The sequence below is a fragment of the Globicephala melas genome, chromosome 21 (genome assembly GCF_963455315.2).
Source record: "Globicephala melas chromosome 21, mGloMel1.2, whole genome shotgun sequence".
Lineage (NCBI taxonomy): Eukaryota > Metazoa > Chordata > Mammalia > Artiodactyla > Delphinidae > Globicephala > Globicephala melas.
In genome coordinates, this window is record NC_083334.1 from 27577728 (window position 1) to 27599124 (window position 21397).

A 21397-nucleotide genomic window follows, 5' to 3' on the forward strand; every position below is an offset into this window, starting at 1 on the left:
TTTTCTGAACCACCCTGCTCTGTGGATTTTTGGTACTTGTCTTGATGCAGGGTGATGTAGTGAAGTGAGTCCTGGTAAAGGTATTAGGGTATCGGAATTCTAGTTTTAGCTCTGACACCAATTACCTGGATAACTTCTACCAAAGTTTATACCCCTGTGGAGTCTATAAAAAATGTCAAAGACTGATTAGGAAATTGAGGCTGAGGGAAGTCCTGTAGCATCCAAGGTCACTGAGCTACGAAATGTGAACTTATACTCCAAAGCAAGACATTTCTGACTCTGAAAACCACACTTTTTCTGTTAGTCCATCCTAACCTCCAAAACTGGACGAATTTTGATGAGCGTTGTTCTATAATAGTCCAGGGAATAGAACTAAAACCAGTAAGTAGAATCTGTTTAATCTGATAACATGTACTTTGAAGTTCCAAGAGTAAGATATAACGTGCAGCATTTCTCAGAAAGTATTTGACCACATGACTGCTCTCTCTTGGAACATCTGAGATACCCTGTGGGAATACTGGGTTAAGGCATTGTGTTTCCAAAACATCCCCCCTTATGTAACTGTGTTAAATGGTTACAGAAAGACAAAACACATTATCATTCATTAATAAGATCTTTGTATGAACTAGTTTCCTCAATTAACAGATTTTTGAAGATGTAAGACACACCAAGTCTGAAGGCTTAAAGTTCCATGAGCCTGGACCCCAGCCAAGAAGGGCTTCCATGGCTGTGGTGTCCACAGAAGGAGATGTGTAAAAGGTCAGAAAAACATCAGGGGAAGCTCACAGGGGCAGTTCAGGAAGGGCATGTGTTGACTTAAAGGACAGCCCAAGTCGACAAGTTCCTAATGCAAAGGATAGTTTCTTGGCGTTTAAACAGTGCTAACTAGTCCCTTAACCCGACCTCAGATTTGTGTTTTAATTTCCCTTTGCGTTAGTTTTCTTCTCGTGCATAACAAATTACCACAAATCTATCAGAAAAAAACACCACCCGCTTACTGTCCCACCTTTTTTGAGGGCAGAAGCCTAGGCATGGCCTAACTGGGTTCTCTGATGAGGATCTCACAAGGCTGAGGTCAAGGTGGTGGTGGCAGCAGGACATTCTCATCTGGAGCTCAGAGGTCTGTCCCCCCATTTATTAGGGTTGTTGACAAATTCAGGTCCTTGTGGCTGTAGGACTGAAGTCCCCAATTTCTTGCTGACTGTTGGATAGGGCTCACTCTCAGCTCCTAGAGGACACCCTCAGTTCCTAGCTTCAGCCCCTCCCACCCCCAACCACAGGCAGTTCACAGCGTGGCTGTTTGCTTTCTTTCAGGCCAGCAGGAGAGATACCTCCAGATAGGAGCTGCATCTTCTCTCTTTTAAGAGCCACTTGATTAGGTCAGGTCCACCCGGAAAAATCTCTCTTCGTCAATGCATAGTCAACTGATTAGGGACTTGCAGAATCCCTTTTGCCTTGTATCCCATCCTAATCACAGGAGTGATTCAGCTGCCTTTCAAGCCTTAAAATTCTGTTAGTCCATATAAACTTTCAGCAGCTATTCTGATATGATGGGTGGATGTGTGATTTCACATTGGATATGATGATCTAATTGTTATGATGCATAACTAATCCTCACTGGACAGCTCTTAAGTCAGAAGAGTGGGCAGACAGCAGGCAGAAGCTCTCCAGCCTGCAGCACTCCGCCGGCTGGTCCAGGTCTCGTCGCTGACTCGCGGCTACCTCCCATTTTACAAAAGCAATTTAATTCTGAAACAAAACCAAAATATTTCCTATAGAATCACACTTGAGGCCTGGGAGAAACACACACTTGAAAATGATCAACATACAATCAGGTCCCCTTTGTAGCTTTCCCGACACGTGGCTTCCCAGCCAGCTCCTTTGATCAGCGCATTCTTCTCTGATCAGCTCTGACTCTCAGAAGGTCTCCTTACAGTGAACTGAAATCTGTCATCTGGAAGCTTCTTCCTACTGATTCTAGATTTTTTTTTCTTTTGAGAATTAAAAAAAATCTAATTCTGCTCTCACCTGACACCTCCTTGGATGTAGGAAGCTGAAGATTGTGACTTCCCTGAGTGGAAGAGGCTTTTGAAAGCTCCAGTACACGGTTTCCTAGGCTACTAGAGACATTATTTACTATTTTAGAAGAGAGGGGAACTTGTCAGTGTACTTTATAGACTCCATCACAACAGGCAAGCATTTTTTGCATGTATGTTAACACAACTTCTCTTAAAAAAATAGAAGTGTTGACCAGTAAGGCTTCTACTTAGATCTGATCCTGCTTTCCTTATTTTGTTTATAGAATGAAAGAGAGACCATCACTTTCTTTGCACAAGAGGACAGCACTTTCCCTGCACAGACTGGCCCCAAAGCCTTCAAAATTCCCTACTCCATCAGACAGCGGATTTGTGCTACATTTGACACCCCCAACGCCAAAGGCAAAGACTGGCAGATGTTAGCACAGAAAAACAGCATCAACAGGTAACTGGGGGCAACTTCAAAAAGAGGATTTTGCTAAAAGAGCTTGAAAACTAAAATGGGGCGGGTGTATCTACGTGGTTTCCAGACCCTGATATCTGTATGGATTTCTCTGGCTGTATTTCATGTGAAATCTGGACAGGGAAGTGGGAAAAGAACAAAAATATGACACAGTGTGTGGCCCTTCCTGCCACCCCACTCTGCCTTTGGGGACGTTACGGAAAAGTCCTACTTGAGTCCTGGTCCCATCTCCAGGTTTGCTAATTGGGCCACCATAATGGAGGTTTAGACTTGGTCATCTTGGTGCTGGTGAGGGGATCCCAGAGTCTTGAGACAGTGATGGAGAAACAAAGAAGCAAGTTTCTCACACCTCCTCCCTCCCATCGGGTAACCTTAAGTGTTATTTAACCCCTAATAAGGATATGCTCAGCCTGAAGAAGTGGGTGCGTGAATATAAAAAAGGAAGTTTGAGATGATACCTCTCAGGTCTGAAGGCGGAGGGCATTAAACAAGCAAAAGCAAAGGTCTGCTGCTTAAACCGACACTATTCATTGCTGGGCTACTGTTGTGGTTGAGTTGAAAGGAGAATAGAGAGATTCATAGTGGGCGCTCGTACTTTGATGAGAAAAAGCAAGGGTGATGCTATTCAGAGCAGCACTGACGGGGAGGCCAGTTAGGGCTCAGCTTGAGGGATGACTGGTGGGGAAAAGGCATTGACAAATAGGATCTCCTCTCTCACTAACCCACCCCGCAAACCCCAGAATGAAAAGAGAACACGTTTTCCCAGCACCCTTTTCCTTCCCTTTCCTTTGGTACTTTTTATGTCTTTTGAGACAAAGCCTTAGTTTTCTCACTGTTTGGCTTACTCTGTCATTTCCATTTTTTTTGTTCTTTGTTTTCACAGACATCCTACCTGACTCTTTCTTCTCTGAAAGGAAGGTAGATGTCTGCCAAGAAAGGATAGAGGGCCGCTCCCTGTTTCAAAAGGGATCCGGAAGCCGAGAACGAAGGGCCCAACTAGAAAGCAGTCAGACTCAGAGAGGAAAATCAAGAGAGAAGGCATGGCTGTAAGAGAAAATGGAATTTACAGACAGGCAGGCCCAAAAAGAACACATTCTTGAAAAAGGCAGGTAGTGAAAATGAGAGAATACAAAAATGTCTGAGGGTATAGGGGAAAAAAAATTCAGTTGAATTTTTCCCAGCAGCTTTGATAAAGGATGAGATGTGTCATGTATAACCCATGAACACCTTGACTATGTCAGGTTCGCTTTCTGATCAACCTGGGGACAAGAATGAAAAACTAAGCCAGAGGACAGAATTTGGTCTAAAGAAAGGAAAGTGAACATTGGGCAGGGGACTCAGAAGCTCTGTTCTGGTTCTACAGCTAATACCAGTCTGCCCAAACACATCACTTACCATCCCTATGTTACTTTTTCTACAGATGCAATTCATAGAATTCAAACTACATTAACTCTCTAATCCAGTCTGGCCATAAGAGTTTATGATTTTTAATTCACCACTTGCAAGAAAGTAATTGCCACAGAGTATCTACCTACTCATGGCTGCTGGCCTTCATTTGCTAAAGAAGCGTGTGCACGTTCCTGCCTTGTTCATTTTATTCTCCACTTCCAGTAAACATATGAGAACTACACAGGCTGCCTCCAAAGCCATCAGTTTCTGACCTTGCACAGTAGGGAAAACGCATTTCAAACTGGGAGACTAAGGTTAGCATCCTTTTGTGTCTGGGCTCTAATGAGCAGTAAATAGCTACACAGGAGCACGCTTGTCCCCTCCAATGTCGGGGGTCAAAAAAGGCAACCATTGGATGTGCCTGTTTGCTTTTGCTTGCTTTTGTTTCTCCCTAAGACCCCTCTCTCCAGGAAAGCCTAAACGTCCTTAGTATACAAAATTCAAACAACCTACTTTATGGAAGGTTTCTAACATGGTTCTAAGAAAATGTCCATTTTAAATAAATGTTAGTTAGTCCCTTTGAAATGTTCACAATTAACAGCAAGTTAGAATAGCATGAATGCACGGAATCTTTGTATTTAAATAAGGTTTCATCTTTAACCCTTACTTAGTTACCATATTCACCTTCAGTGAATGGCATTTCCTTCCTCTTTACTCTCTAGCTTAACTCTCCAATAGGAAACTCATTATGGAGTGAGAACGATTCAAACTAGGGGTTAGCGGGCTTCTTTCTGTTAAAGAACCAGAGACGGTAAATAGTTTAGGCCATATATGATCTATTGCAACTACTCAGCAATTATTCAACTCTGCTTCTGCGGTGTGAGAGCAGCCCCAGGAAATATCTAAACAGGCGGGGCTGTGTCCCAATAAACATTATTTACAAAAGGAAGCAATGTATTTGGCCTACAGTACATAGTCCGCTGACCCCTCATCTAAACGAGTCTGCTCTCATTTAGTAAAACTTTCATAGGACCCATTGCTGCAGTTAGAGTTACACCTGCGGCTAAGCTAAGGCACAAGATAAGGCCCCTTTCTGCAAGCTGGTGTTGTTCCGGCAGAGATGGCCACGAAGATAGTCAGAGAAGCCAAAAGAGAAAGATGATGGAAAATCACCTCGCACCATGTCAGCTAATCCCCATTCTCATTTTGCAGAAATTGTCAAGTTCATTAAACGTTTCCACTACTGTAGCAGAAATGTATCTTCTCCTACATGGGAAGAAACATACGGGACAGAGATGAAGGAGATTTTAAATTAAATTGTCACAACTTATTGTGTAATCCCAAATCACTGGGCTTGCTCTCTTAGGGCTACAAATAATATCGTACTTATTATACTACATCATCATCAGTCACTAATGTGATCATTAATGTGTGTTAAAACACAGAAATCTGACGTTGTCAATATGCCGGTATTACTGGGTAAGAAAGCTGTTGGATAGCCTGAGATTTCATCAACCCTGGGATCACGAGAGCAAGATGATCACAAAGCACAGAGTCGGTCTGCTATTAGGGAATTCACCTACCGTGATCTTGTGACAGCACCTTTACCTGACTCTCCCCTTCCCTTCAATTTCCAAAAGTGAAAAGCTAGTAAAGCAACAGCCCTCAAACCATGAAGGAAGCACTTTCAAAGGGAGTGGAAGGAAACATTCACTGTTATCGTGTTGCCAGTGGAAATGTTCTCCTTTCGGTAAATGCAAATGTCACTGATGATAATTTGCCTTTTTGCCTAACAAGTTTCTACTTAGATCTGAATAGGAGAGAAGATACATGAAATAGGAAGTTAAAGGCTTAGAATGTGAGACATGTCAGTGGGTGCACTTAAGGCAGCAACGCAGGTGGCTCTGCAACTTGCTTGGCATATCGATTATGATAAATAAGCCACACAGCCTAGCAAAGAATGTCATAGTTAACAGTTGCAATTACAGTTTCTGTGGGCAAACTGACGATTACTCAGAGTCCATGCTTGCTGCATTTTAGAGCTGAGATTGCACACTTATTCTACAGATCCAGCTGCAATAACTCTCCTCTTCAATGCTCTTGGTCACAGGTGATTGGTAGGTAGGTGGGACTAATAAAGAGTTGATCATGTAGGAGTAGATGGTGGGGAGCTTTGCTGAGAACTAAACAAATTAAATAATATCAGAAACTAACTGCTTCAGCTAGAAGTAATCTTCCATATCTAAACTTCCATAGCACTTTGTATTTTTATGATACTTTTTTATTTTTTAATTACAGTTAGACATACCTAGATAGTACTGTCTAGTTCGGGGAAATTCAAGAAATTTGTCTTGAATGAATGACATGAACTTTTTCTTTGGATAGTATACTTGACCTTAAAAACTTGCCTCCTGGGGCTTCCCTGGTGGCGCAGTGGTTGGGAGTCCGCCTGCCGATGCAGGGGACACAGGTTCGTGCCCCGGCCCGGGAGGATCCCACATGCCGCGGAGCGGCTGGGCCCATGAGCCATGGCCGCTGAGCCTGCACGTCCGGAGCCTGTGCTCCGCAACGGGAGAGGCCACGACGGTGAGAGGCCCGCGTACCACAAAACAAATAAACAAACAAACAAAAAACTTGCCTCCTAATAGAACTGAATTAAGTGTCAAAGGATTTTGCAAGTTGGTCTCAAAAAAGAGCAGGTTACATGGCTGACACTGTGGAGGGTTCCTATCCTTCGGCACCTGAAATTCTAGTATTGAATCTTTCTTCTTTAAGGCCTCACGATTTTCATATTCCAGAAACCCTTGTGAAAACATAGCCAGCTTGACCAAGTTGCCGTGGGAACAGATGCTGGATAAAGTGCATGAGATACAAGAGGATGAGAAGGGAAGTGACCAAAATGGAAGAAAGGATTCCAAGATGGAAAGGAGCAGATGAACCACACCTTATTAACAGTTTCTCATAATAGTACGCTTGTTTGAAACTGCGTAAGCACTGCCAGAGAAACCTAGTTATTATTGGTCAGTTGGGTAAAACAGTTCAAATGTATTTTGGATGTTAATGTTTTTGGGTGATGCTAGAGAAATCATGAGCAAATGAAATTTCTCAAACTTCATGGCTCATCAGCAGTGCTGCAGTAACTTGTTTTTCCACCAAATCTTTTAACAGGGCCTCTAATGAGAAGCAGAATCTTCTCAGTTGAGGTCAAATCCTTTCATTCCCTCTGTCCACCCTCTTAATTGGATACACAGGAACAGTGAATGGCCAGAGGGCAGTGGGAAAGGACAGAGGAAGGTTGCAAGACAGTTTATTCATCTGTCTGGGTAACTCTTGAGAATTCACTAGAAGTGGAAGTCCCGGGGCCAGCTTTCTTTTGGGGTGAAGGAAGGAGGAGGAAAAAAGTGAGAGAAAGTGATTACAAAATATATACAGAATGCCTGCTTCACAGGCAGACCGCCAAGGGTGGTCACCCAGGGACCCGTGAGACTAGATATTTTCACTCTTATGTTTTGGGATTTGCTAGGATTACACCAAATGAAGCTGTCTGGGCTCTGCAGACTAGAGGCTAGAAAACACATCCTAACCTTTAAATAATAAAAATGGATGTGAGGCTGCCATTTCCAAAAATCAATATTCATGACTCTTCTAAGGAGAATTAATGCACAGGAAGATAGCATTCATCACACAGATCCTTGGAGGCAAAATATGATAAAGCTCAAATCAGATTTTCTGGTTCTGGCCCAATGGACTTGTGCAGAGTCTGGATTTGAAGAGCCCTCAGTGTGAAGCCAGAGGGACCCAACACAGCCAAGTGGTGGGTGTTCAGGCTTCATTCCACTTAAGTTAGGGACTCATGAAACTGCCTACTAATATGAATCTGAAGACAGCCTAGGGCCAGTTTGGCCATGAACAAACTGTATATAGTTTATAAGTGGCAGGTGTTTCTCCTAAAGACAATAAGGGAGAGAAGCTGTTTGTATCCCTCCAAGAGAACCAAAGTCGCGCTCCCACTCTAAGCTGCAGGGGTGGTGACAAGGGGCAAGTTTGCATTGGTCTTTAAAGGACTAGGTTTCCCTCCTTTAAGCTAATGTAGTTTTCAGATAAGATGGACATGCCCAAGCCCCTTTATAGCCAAAATAATCCCCTTCACGGGTCTGTCTCAAAGAGACCTGGAAAAGCTGACAAAGTCACAATCCCCGGATGTGATGTTTTCATAATTTGAGAAAATGAAATTATGGGAAGGATTTTGCCTAATTCATTAGAGAGTCCTTTGATAAAGTGCTTAACTATTTCTTTGCGATTATTTGTGAGGTTTTATTGAAACACTACTACTGAGTATTTTGCAAAAGGAAAGATATCAATATTTCTCCCTTTCCCCCTTCAGGATTAGCACTCTGGTCTTTTCTCTTGGAACAAATAGTGGTCATTCTCCTTTACCCTCAGGATTCTTGAAAATGTCTCAACGTGATTGAAGAGGAACATTACAGGAGACGTATTTTTCTATGCTATATCCCAATTCAAAGAAAAGTTGAGCTTTGATTTTGCAGTTTTCATTGCCTTTCATTGCCAAATATGAGAAACTGTCAGAGCCTTATCAGGAATGAAACTGGAGAATTGAAAACGAGAGTCTACAACTGGTTTCATTCCTGTTTGGAAACCCACAGCGGGTTCTGAAGGCTCCAGGGCTAACATACATTTTCCAAAGAAGGAAGAATCCTTGCTGGTCCCTTTCAGGGGCCAGATAATGAAATAGGCAAAAGGAAGAACTATGAGGGGAATTTTATTGCCAAATTCATTGGTCCAAAAGAATTAATGTACCACCTTTGGGGCACGGCAGAGTGGAACTCAGCCTGTTTTCAACTGCCTGTATCTTTTCCTTTTGGGTTTCCCATACCAGCTTCCTTTCACTTGAAGGCACAGGGGGGCAACAGGCAGAGGTGACATAATGGCAAGCATCTTTTGCTTAATCTTTAGGAAATGAAACAGACTTGCTTTATCCTGAAAGCTGCTCTCTGCTGTTTGTTGAGTACCCAGTGAGGATGAAGTTTGGGGATGAAAGCTTGAGGAATGGACCAAATGCTTATGCTGTGGTCCAGTTACCGCTGTCCAGTATAAATGGCTTTTCTCTTCTATTTGCATTTAAAGAACCATAGGGAGGGTTGGTTTTGGTCACATAAGAGGCTTTCATTAAATGAGACAATTACGATGATAGCGGGGATATTAATTTTTTTTTCATTATGACTATGTTTCAGTTCCCTATTTGGTACTATACAGTAGGACTATGCACCGTCCTTGTATTGATGTCTCCCAATTTATTATAGGCAGTTTAACTTAGTTTTCACCTTCTATGCTGCCAACCTACCAGGAAGATACTTTTCAAATATGCTTTTTTTTTTAAAAAAAAAGTTGACTTAGATATAAATGGCAACAGCTTATAGAATAGAAACATAATTGCTGCCTGAATGTTACAGGTGCAAGTGCTCCCTTGTACTTGGAAGTGCTGGGTGACATCCTAAATTCTGCATGAAAGTATGGCATGTACCTGGGATGAGGCGTCTTCTTGTGCTAAGGATGTTAGGCTGCAGTGCAGATGTGGTCCCCTGCTAGGTTTTATTACAGAGGAAATTCATTCTCACCATTAGTTACAAAGAAGAGCTTACAGCTTTCACATAGGCATGTCAGCCCCCTGGTAGCATGGCTCTGAGTAACTAAGATAAAAGCTTTGTTATCTGGAATTCAGAATGAAAGGGAGTCCCTTATAGGCCACACATAGTCAGACAGAACTAAGACCCTAAGCAGGCAGACTCCAGCTTTAAGCTCGCACGTGCCCTTGGTAGCTCTTCCTGCGTGCACGTCCCCAGGGCTCAGATAGAGTCTCAGACCTGTGCCCCGTCCTGTTACCGTTATCTAATCTTTTTGTTAACTGACTGAGGATTTAGATGTTACTATTCCCTAAGACATTTGTATTTGAATACTGCTTTCAAGTACTAAAGAAAGGGTGGTATCTTTCAATTCACACTGGACACCTAGACACCTTTCCTTTCCATAACATGAGCCCTGCACTGCAACAGTATATAAGGACTTATATGGCAGAATTTTATCATGGTCCTCAATTCTCTCTTCCTCTTTGTACCCAAAAAAGAAAACAGATGGCACAATAACTATTTCCAGAAATTCTCGAAATAACCTAATTTTCGTTATTAGTTTAATGTGGTCATTCATTTGAAGATGTATTTTGAAAACTGAGATTCTGTGTAAAAATTTGGTGGTTGACCCACATACACCATTATAAGTTGGCCTCTGTCTAGCTAGTGAAATTGCTAAAGATTCATGTTCCCAATTCTGCCCTGGCTTCCACATAAAGAATGGAATTTTAATTGGGCTGGGGGACAGCGCAGATAAGGAAGTCTCAGAAAGAAGAAATTAATCATAGTAATAAAACAACTCCTCAGGGGCTCAGGTGAATAGAAAGCATGTAGGCTCAACAAAATGAAATTAAACTTAATTAACTATTGCTACTCAATGAATTTACATGGATAAATCTATTCAGCGGTCTTAGCATGTGGTTTTTTAGTTCATCTGGACTTTTTCAGTGAGCGTTCCAAAGAAAAAGATGGAGTCACTGAGTCTACAGGACTTAGGACAAATAAACTGAAGACACAGGATGATTCTAAAGTAAATTCTTTAAATTTAGAGAGTAAATAATCTTATGTACACAGTATGTAGCATCTTTATGAACCACAAAAAAATAAATCTTATCTTTCAGAATTACCTCAGTCGATCAGAATTTGAAAAGGCTATGACAAAAGATTCAGTGCATAAAGAAGTAACAATATGAAGCGTCTAAGGCAAGCATAATAATCATTTACTTCTTTAAACATTTTCCAAAGAGAAAGGAAAAAATTGTTTTGTTTTGAGCCATCCACCGGAATTTCAAGATGACTGCTTTTGCCAAATGTTCTTTATTCATTTCAAAAAAAATAATAATAATCAAAGACTCAGGAAATCAACTATTGCTATGAATTCTACTTTCTAGTATTAACAATGTTCCCTGAATTGTGGATGCATTTACCTGCTGGTGTCCAAATGCACCAGCATTATTATGAAGAGAAATGGGTCACACAGATTGGGATCAAAATAATTTCAAAAGGGAGGTATGGAGAGAACCAAATGGATACAGGGTATGCCAATTTTCAAAAAAATCATAATGCATTTGCACACATGTAAGCAGTAAAATAACCCAACTGTGTTTGAGAAATAGCCTATAGCATTAGCACTTTAGTGTCTTTTGTCTATTAATTCTTGTGGTGTAGACAAGTAAGTGTAGTTTGATAGGATGTCTGTTTATCACAAAGCTGACTGAATCGTTTTTAATAAGGCTGATATGCTCCTACGTGTATTTACTAACATTAAGTGGAATTTGAGATTTGTGTGTGTTGCCGAGTGTACTTGTATAAATTCAGAGCATCAATCTGGAACATGCTTTGGGGAGCACATTTCACTTGCTACAGTATGTTCAGAGAACCATGCCAAGGGAGAGTTCTATTTCTGCCTCTTTGATCATTTAGCTTCCTGTTGGCCTGGGTGCCTAGTCTACAAATCAGGGCGTTTGCAGGACTTCTCAGAACCAAGTGGCTGGCAAGAGTCATCCTCCAGCTCTTCTCTTCTTCTTCTAGGCAGGTGCACTTAAAACACCTTCACACTGCAACTGGATTCATGAATATTTTGAATAGCATGTTGGGACAAGGATTCATCACAACCTCCAAAACATAGTCTGTATGCCTCTCCTCGAGTTTTGTTTTTGCATTTTCATGCCCAGATCTTCTTCTCATGTCCTGAAATGTCAAAGCTCCCCAAATGATACCAAGGATAAAGGTCTCAGAGTGCTTGGGGCAGGACATGTAGCTTGAGGACCCAGCAACGTTCACCCTCTAGGTGCTTATTTTCAGATGCAGCACAAAATGAAAGTTCAATCTCATCTTCTCTGAAATTGCTAGTATGTCTGGAAATCTAGTTTGGGTTATAAGACAACATGGAACGTGGTCAGCACCATGACCTAGGTGCTAAATCTGGCCCAACACCTGCTTTTCTATAGCCCCAGAGCTAGAACGGTTTCAGGAGGATAAACAAAACAAGAGTGATATATATGGTGTGACATGTGAAAAGTGTATGACATTCAAATTTCAGTGTCTCTAAATAAAGTTTTATTGGAACACAGACATGCACATTCACTTATGTATTGTCTATGGCCATTTCACACTACCATGGCGAAGTTGAGTAGCTGCTACAGAGACCAGATGTGGCCCCTACGGTCAAAAATACTTGCTGTCTGGAACTTTAAAGAAAGAGTTTGTCAACCCCTGGTATAGAATAAAGGGTAGCTTTGGGGTTAACAGGATCACAAGGATCTAGTCACTCCAACAGACGCTAATCCATTGTGGTTCAGTAGGAAATATAAAATATAAACCTTCAATACTATGAGAAGTCTGTGCTTCTTTTTGTTGTGCTTGCCAGCATTATTTTTCTTTTGAAATGACCATGGAGAGCATAAAGAATTATTTCCCCACTCCAGGAAACAATGTGTGTCCATGGTCTATTCTCATAAATTACATGGAAAGACATTATCACACAGCCCACCCAGAATCCACTCACACAGCCTCTCAGTCTTTGCCTCTTTCTCAGCTATTCCTCCCGTTTGTATTCTGCCTGCACATTGGTTGGGGTGCACCAATCTATTTACAGACCAGGAGATACAGCAACGTCCCCCCAAAACAGCTCCCTACAGCTAAAAGGAAGTGGCAGTATTCAAAACAACGTTTTGAATAAAAGGAACGAGGATCCCTTCAACTACAGAAGCAACATTTGCTTTGCCATTTCTATTAGTGGAGAAATAAATAACTGTATGTGATTCGAAGGCCAGCTATGGAGAGGGCGGCGAAGGGGAGAAGGAAGGAAAGATAAAAGGAAAAGAAACTGGAGAGAATCATTTTAAGCTGGCCTTCTCCCTCTCTCATTTAAAGATTCAGACGCAGTGGAAAGCATATATCATACCCTGATATTTGTGCTATCTGGCAACCAACTAGCTTTAAGTAGTGTCGTAAGACCTTTGAATAAAATAGCACTTTATTCACTCAGAATTACTATGTGTGTATGTTGCTTGTGAATGATAACGTGCCCTTAAAAGCTTGTTTTCTCTTCCACTTGCTCTTGGCTACATGAGTCTGCTTTGTGATTATACGCCGAGTCTGGTGATACAATGTTGTACCATCCTCAAAATGGGCAATTCTTGGTTGAATCTGGAAAATCTTTTCAACTCATCAGAATTTTACCAGAGGTGACATTTCTATCCCTGCTGCAAAAGTACCTGTGAAAAGCTGTGACCTTTTAATCCTTTGTGTTGTCTCAGTCTTCATCAGAGCAAAGTTATTGTCCAAAGGGTTATCATTTGTTTTCACTGAAGATCCCGTATCATCTGCAACAAGCTCCTAGCAATCAACTACTCAGCTGATGGATATGGAATACCTGTCATAGTATTATAAGTGCTGTTGTAGAATCAGAAAATGATTAGCTAGGACCCTTCTCTTTCAGGTGTCTGCAATCACACTGAGAAGGCAGAGGTCACACACATGGAATATATAAGCATTTTACTCACACGAAAATTTAAGCAGAAGCGTAAAAAGAGTTGAGAAAAGAAATAAATTACTTTGAGAGGACATGAGAATTATCTACGATCCAGGCATTGTAGGAGTATAGGATCTTGATAAACAGAGGGGAAAGAGGGAAAGTGGGCATTTCCTAGTGAACAGAATACACTAGATGAAAGCAAGAACAAAGTATTACCTAAGTCAGTGTTAATGGCTCAAAGGAGAAAAGAATATTGAGGGAAAAAGTATATATATTACCAGAGCTAGTTTGATGCCAGACCAAGGCAGGCACTGAAAACAAGTGGAGTAGATATGATGATTTATGAAATAGAATGCAAGGTATATTAGAGAGTCTGGAGAAACAAAGAGCCATAAGGCTTCTGCTAGAATTTAGTCGTAAAATGATAGAGCATAAATTAAATACAAATAGTATGAATGGAGAGGAAGAGTGAAGCTGATGAGTTTGTCAAAAAGAAACAAAGAGAAGACTCAGAAATAAATGTCCTAGTGTGAGAGATTAGAAGGATGGTTGTAATTACTGGGACATTTGTTATAGTTAGAATGGAGGCCAATGGATTCCTGATGCCCCGAGTCTGAGGAAGTGGAAAGCTATATCTAACTGGAGCAGTCCCAAGGTCGTTCAGAGATCTGTGACTAGCTCATTATTAACCTATAAAACAGGAGATGCCGACTTAGACACTGTCCACTTGGAGCTGATAAGTACTCCATTTCGTATACGAACCCAAGAAGACACAGATAAAATTTTCACAGCCCTTAGGATTACCATGAGAGACATAAAGAGGGGTCAGATATTTTGGAAAAAAAAAGGAATGAGTTATATCATCACATAAGCTAATGAAGTAGAGCTTTTCAAGAGGGTGTTCAAGAGAGAAACACACGTACATGTATACACACACAACTCAAGGAAAGTGAGGACTAAAAAAGACACGGAGGATTAAGAAGGTCATTGGTAACCCTCCAAAGTACAGTTTCAGTTTAGCGTTGGGATACAAACTGGACTGTCCCCAGACCTGCGTTCATGGAGCTCTTTATTCCTATTTTAATAATATCTGTTCCAATTCATTTTTAATTCCCTTATAGTGATTTGTATTTGTTCCTTTATTTCTATTTTTGTCATTTCGTTTATTTAACTCTCTGTCCAGGAATTTATCTTATTTTGCTACACAAAGTAGCCCGTCTGCTGTCATTCTGAACCTGTGGGAAGCTCGTCATCAGCACGATGGTGACCTTGACTCCCTGGCCTGTGCCCTTGAAGAGATTGGGAGGACACACACGAAACTCTCGAACATTAAGGAATCCCAGCTGGATGAAGCCGACTTCAGCTACAGCAGGCAAAATGGACTCTAGTCCACTTCCTCTCATGAGAGAGTGATGGCCAACTTCGGGACATTTGCTTTACAGGGGGAAGAAAGAGGCGGTTTCTGCCCAGTGGCATTTGGGGAATTCAGCCTTCATTTACAATCAGTGAGCATCCCTGATTGAAGAAATTGCATTTTATATAGGTAAAATATGTTAATAGGGAAAAGTACAAGCTCTCTTAAATATATATGTCTCCTCTGAAGCCGCACTCAGGTTCACAGCTGAGGAACTTCTCAGATTTGGAGTGGCAAGGATAAAAGCGAGGGCGTATCTAGATAAAAGTAACTGTGGGAAAAGATGAGCTACAGCAAAGCTGGGAAGGCAGAGATTCAATAAGTGCATGTTTTGCAACAGATTTTTAATGATGTGCCCCAAAGTACCAGCTGATTCTGGCACCAGATTGTCTGAGTTTTCTACCAACTGGCATCCGGGATGCCAGCAATCATTGTCAACTGGCTTTTAGAAGTGAAACACGGTTGCCAACCCATCTGTAGGACTTCAACAACGTCAAGGAGGGCATTTAGAATTTCGAATCTGAGTACACCACACCAGCACCAATTCCCTATCTATCCTAGCCACTTAATGGAAGCAAGATCAAGAGGTAGAGAGATCACAAGCTAGCTCTAGCAGCGTACCTACCCCTCCTTCATTTTCTCCAAGGACCAAATCTATCCACATTCTTTCTTCCCCTTCCTTATGAATTACACTAGGGGGAAAGTTTCAAGGAGCATAGACTTTTCAATATGGAAATTTCTTATTTTCTAACTCAAAGCAGGACCATCTCTATTCCCAGCTAAGCCACTCAAATTGCAAAAGCTATCAGAACACAGCTTATCATACAGATTTAGAGACAAGGGAGGTCAAATCAGGTCCAAGGAAACATGAACTGCAGATGCCTTAGGCCTCAAATAAGCTGTTATTCTAGGATGCAGATGTTGATTTAGTTCCCCAGCGCAGTTGTTACGAAGGGATTAGGCGGTTTACTGTCCTTCACAATCCAGTTCTTGAATTTTCTAGCCTTTTGGTACTATGTTATCACAGAATCTCTCCATGGGGCTATAGGTCATCCTCCTTTTGCCTCTTGGGAAATTAGCCGATGGTCTTTGCTCTAAATGATATCCGAGTACATAGACCTGAGGGATACCTCTACCACAATGTCTGAGAAACCAAATGCATTGTTCAAGGAGTCTTCAAGCTCTGATAATTCAACCTCACCAAGCATGCTTTCTTTCCAGGACCATTAATATATTGTTTTACATTTTAAATGAGAGGCAGTGATGCTGTGGAGAATTGAAATCTGCAGATAATACACAACCCCCATCTTAACACTTCACTCCATCTTTTAACCTATTTAATCATTTTTGACAGGATGTCCTGGTAGACTACAGATGAACAGATTTACTCCTGAATATCTTCTGGTGGATGTTTTAATTAGCTGTCCAGAATCAGGACAACCAAAGTCAAGGACCTCGATTAACCACAAGGTTGATCAGCTACTTAGAGGTTGGCCCCATTAGAATAAATACAGTCAGGGAATGGGGGAGCTAGGGAGTACTTTGGCAGTAGGGATGTGATCCACTTTTGAAACAATGTTTTTGTAGATCCCATGTTTAAAAAAATGTTGTGAATCTCCACCTAAGTGAAAAAGACTTAAAATAGGTTGAATTTATGATATCCTGGGTAAGGCATTGAAGAAGTAACTCTCGAATGTGTTGGCCATTCTCTCTAATGAATGTGTGGTATAGAAGGTCCCCTGTAATCGACGGAAGGCTTTGCTGCATGAAATTCAAAAAGCATCTTGCTTTTCTCAGGAACCAAAGGCATATTATACAGAACAAACAAGTCCTCTTAGAACTGTTGAGCATATTTTCAAAGTACCATAACTAGATCAGGAAAATACCCTTTTTGCTAGTATACTCAACTTGTTTATTCCTTCCAGGGAGCAAAAGACAGAAAGCATCAAAGTGTTAATCATCTAACATAATGATGGGATATAATTTCTGAGATAGAAGTGGAAGTAGATGGTCATCCACCCAAAATAAACCAGAGGGTTGATTGGCATGGGTGGTATGCAGAAAGAATCTGCATTAAACTGTTATAACGAATAGGAACTTATAGAAAGTACAGTGTAGAGCATATGTTGTTGTCCATCTTGGAGGATTTTTGTTTTACACATCCTATCCTTTTTTCCTCTTCCCTTCTAATTGGCCTTATAATTGTTTTTATCTATTCTGTGAATCCACACAGATCTTTTTTAGATTTTTGATATATTTTTAATATTTTAAAACAGATGAAAAATGTTAAAGTTTCCCCTAGATTCTATCTAGATTATTTTAAGATAAGAATTTATTATCAATCCCTGACTGTCTAGAATTTCCTCCCATGTATTTATTCTTTTCTTTTTTTTTTGGCCTGGGTTTTATAAATAAATGCACTTGATCACCATATCACTTTGAGCGATAAAGGAAGCATAGGAACGTGAGTCATCTCGGATTTCAGCCCAAGGTTCAAATCCATCTTTCAGTCCATTGTTTCCTCTTTACATTTCTCCTACTTATTTCTGCTAGGACCATACGTAGGATTTCTGTAGGTTTTCTACAGTTTGAGATTCTATGGCCATTGCATGTCAGGATTATGCAGTATTTTACAAAAGGATTCCAAAGAGAACCCATGTTTTTGAGATTTACAGACCAAGGGGTGTGTGTGTGTGTGTGTGTGCGAGGGTGGAGGGCAGGGAGCATGAAACTGCAGATCAGATAGACTTAGCTGGCACTTGAACTTGAACTCACTGTAACCTAAACCCTGGTTCAATTTTAATATTTTCATATCACAACACAAATGCCTCTCTTGAAAGAGATTTACTTACTCATCAGCCCAAGCGCTTACTTTCGAAGTCTTATTGTCCTAGTGCAAAATGAAAAAAGAAATTAAAGGTGGTCTTTCATACTTGGTAGGTTACTTCGAATTTTTACAGAATAGCCCACTTAATGCCAAATCTTTCAATCCTCAGAAGCATTTAAGTCTAATAGTCCTGCTTTAAACATGACTTAAAAGGATGCCACCAAAATGTTGCACTTCCCAGCTTAACCAGACTGCAGTCTCTGAAGTTAATTTATAGTTTTTACGGCGTGGCTTGTGCAGTCCTCCTAGTTTACATTAAAAATCCTTTACGCCAAAAGGAAGCTCACGCTATGGATTTAAAGGCAAACTTCCCTTACCGGTGCAGGAAGTCTCATAAAATTCAGATGTACTGCCACAAAAATTTTAAGGGTCTTTTTGTAAGAGATGAATAGGAATTGACACAGTTCTCCTTAAGGAGGGGAACTTCTCTCTCTTTTTTTGTTATTTTTATCTTCAGCTGCAGGTGTTCTCCTTTGCCACACCCCTTGTCATTTTCCTTTCAGTTGACTTTGAGAGAGGATGTGAAATCCAATCACTAAAACAGGGTTCTCTTTGGATTAAAAGTTCTGGATTTATTGCAGCTGTTTCCCTTGATAGAAATTCTCAACATCTGGATTGATAAGCAAAGGCAGAATATTAAAAAGGTAGTTGGTTGAAGATGGTATTCTCCACTTGCCAAACGTCTGGCCAATCTACCTGTGAATTTCAAAACATTACAGAATCTTTTGATGTGCTTTTGGTTTTCCTTTTTGGCCATTTTCTCTTCAATTTTAGTCCCTCTGTAAAGGTGTTGAGTCAGATGTGTTGAAGGTGAAGTTCTCTCGAGGGTCTTTGTTCCAGAGCCCTGAAGGTCACAGGAACCGTGAAGGAGCTGAGAAACGTGCTTTTCCAGCCCACTGTGTGGCTCATTTTCATTAAGTTTCCTCATGAAACACTGCAGAGTTCTGAATCCTTGGTAACTCCCATTGACTGGACTAGGCGTGACATCTACAGCAAATGGGAGAACAAAATATACTGTCCTACAGATAGTGACACATTTTATTATCCCTCTGGTGTTAGTTACCATAGCACTGTATTTGCAAAATCGCTGCTTTAGCCAAATGCTGAATGGCCACCGTTTCCGCCGTTTCCACTGTTTCGTCTGCATAGAATTTTCCTGAACTACAAGCAAAAGTGTATTTCGTCAAATGTCACAAAGTGAAAATGTTACTAATCTTAGATGTGTTGCATATTTTGTGTTTTTACTTTCCAAACTCTTTCAAAAGCTGCAGTTATAAAGCTGTTTGGCTGTGTTGACAGCATGTGGTGTTTTTTGCAAAAGTAATTCTAGGAGAGCCAGTGTCTACCATGGACTTTTCACATCCCCAGCTCCGGTCTCATCAACAAAATCGAGATGACAATTTGTATGCTGTGATTTTTTTTCAAAAGAGAAAAGGGGATGGAAATCAGACCTGGCCGTTAGTCACTAGTGTGTAGTACTGTGATCTGAAGTAGGAAATTTAACTCACATAGAATAATTGTGGTTTTTGAAGCAGCTACTTTGATTTTTCCTTCTTCTGTGAAGATCATGGATTTGGAATGTCTTCACGAGGTGGATTTAAGACAGTAACACTAAGCTCTAAGTCTTAGAACCCACCCTCCATCTGAACCCAAAGATGAAAAAGGCAGTAAGCTTCAATGTTTAAGCCTAAGCTTAAAAATGTCCTCCCCCATCCCTATTATTGAGTTCAGCAAGGGGTACTTTTTTCTCCCCTAAAAAAAGTTGAATTAGAAAATACATAACTAAATTTGGTAATGTAGTTCTTTGCATGAATGGAAATGTGTGATAAATAATTTTACAAAAGGCATGATTACAGTGAAAATGTCCTTTTGCTTCAAACTGTGCTCACCCCAAAAGTATTTCCCTATCTCAAGCATTACTTACATCCAAAATGGACAAATTATACAATTCCGTTAAAATTGGATATACAGGATAGAAACTTGACTGTGATTCTATTGAATCATGATATTTGAGGGGAGTTTGTAAGCAGAATATCATGCCTGCTGTCCCATTACTGGAACAGATATTGCAATCAGAAATAGATCTAATAATTCTAATATCCCTCCATTAGCAGCTCTGATGATACTGAAGGGAGATTCACCCCTTCCCAGGAGGCTTCCATTTAAGCCTTAACAGAGGGTGACTAAAATATTTCAATCAGAAACACCTTCCAAGGCCCGCCCTCGATGATGCTGGCCACTCCCATTCAAAACTTCTCTATAAGAAGGTGGGAAACACTCCATCTGTGGGAATTAATTTTCCAGTAAGGAAAACAGTTTTCTCCCTTTCTAAATTGGAATAAAGACTGACTTAACATTTCCCATTCTTCAGAATTGTATCTAATTGGTGCATGCAATCCAGTAAGTCTCGACCTAGAAATATTGCAAATATAAGCAGTTAGAGGAAAACTGGCTGATTCTCCTGACCCAAACTCCAAAATATATATATATATATATATATATATATATGAGTAATGGTTTACCTCCATTTCTGTATGGAAGAATTTTAAAAACAGACTTCCTTTTGTTCTTTTTATTTTGGGAAAGTGTGTGTGTGTGTGTGTGTGTGTGTGTGTGTCTCGGGGATGGGGAGGGTAGCTCTTTCAAGTGACTCATATCTCAAACCCATTCCACTCTCAACTTTCATTTGATGTGTTCAAAGCCGAAAAAAAAAAAAGGAGAACTGAATACTTAATTTGACATGAAGCTGAAGGAGTGAACAAGCCAGAGGAGAGAGTTTGAATAAAGCATGGCCTTGGCTTCATACCACACTTTTTGTGCCTTGTATTATCAATGTAAATTCTGAATGTTGTACAGTAAATACTTGGATGGACTTCTTAGAAAAGGCTGCACTGGCTTCTTTTTCAGCACATGTACATATCTATAAATATATATACATATATATTTGGTAATGCCAAACAGCTGTGTTATATTGTATTGAACAAAAATGGACGGTTTGGATGTTTTATGTAGAGTTTGCAAAAAAAACTGGATGATGACAGACTTTTCGAGATAAATGTACAGACATAAATTACTGCATATCAGTTATTTACGAATAAAGAGTCTTTTATTGACATTTTAGGATACTCCACGAGTGGAACTTTGAACTGCCAATGAGGATCCCCTCTACACACCTCCTGCCACAGTCAGCCAGGGGCTGGAATGCCCTTCACATCAAGGTCAATTTCCTAATACCTGCTATATATTGAACCTAATTTCTCCTTCTGTCCTCAAGAAGGAGTTTAAAATGAGGCAAATGGAAGCAAAGATGAGATGATTTTTTTTTGAGACGATCTTCTAAATATTCCTACTCCACTCCAATGCACACACATACCACTATCCTTGGGATACAGTTTAATATACTCTGAGATACCCGCCGTACCATAACTGGGATACCGTTCATCTTTTTCCTCAAAATGCCTGCATGATTTTTACAGACACTCTAGAAAGTGTTCTGCCTCTCCACGGGAAAAGGTTAAGAAAACAAGTACAGTGTTGCACATTTCAAATACATCTTCACAGACCGAATCTGTTTTGAATGGTTT

The 21397-nt window shown here is 40.5% G+C and overlaps 1 protein-coding gene across 6 annotated transcripts in view; it reads left to right on the forward strand.

Moving 5' to 3' along the window:
* Positions 1-21397, forward strand: part of UNC5D (unc-5 netrin receptor D) — a 682528-nt gene that overhangs the window by 588074 nt on the left and 73057 nt on the right. For 5 of the 6 annotated variants that reach the window (XM_060291598.1, XM_030833039.2, XM_060291596.1 and 2 more), the window contains 2 exons: positions 2303-2481; positions 14696-21045. In XM_060291598.1, the coding sequence (XP_060147581.1) occupies positions 2303-2481; positions 14696-14900 (384 nt within the window). In that variant the 3' untranslated portion in view covers positions 14901-21045. Of the gene's footprint in view, positions 1-2302; positions 2482-14695; positions 21046-21397 lie in introns of those variants that run through there. The other variant, XM_060291597.1, reaches the window with a different exon arrangement.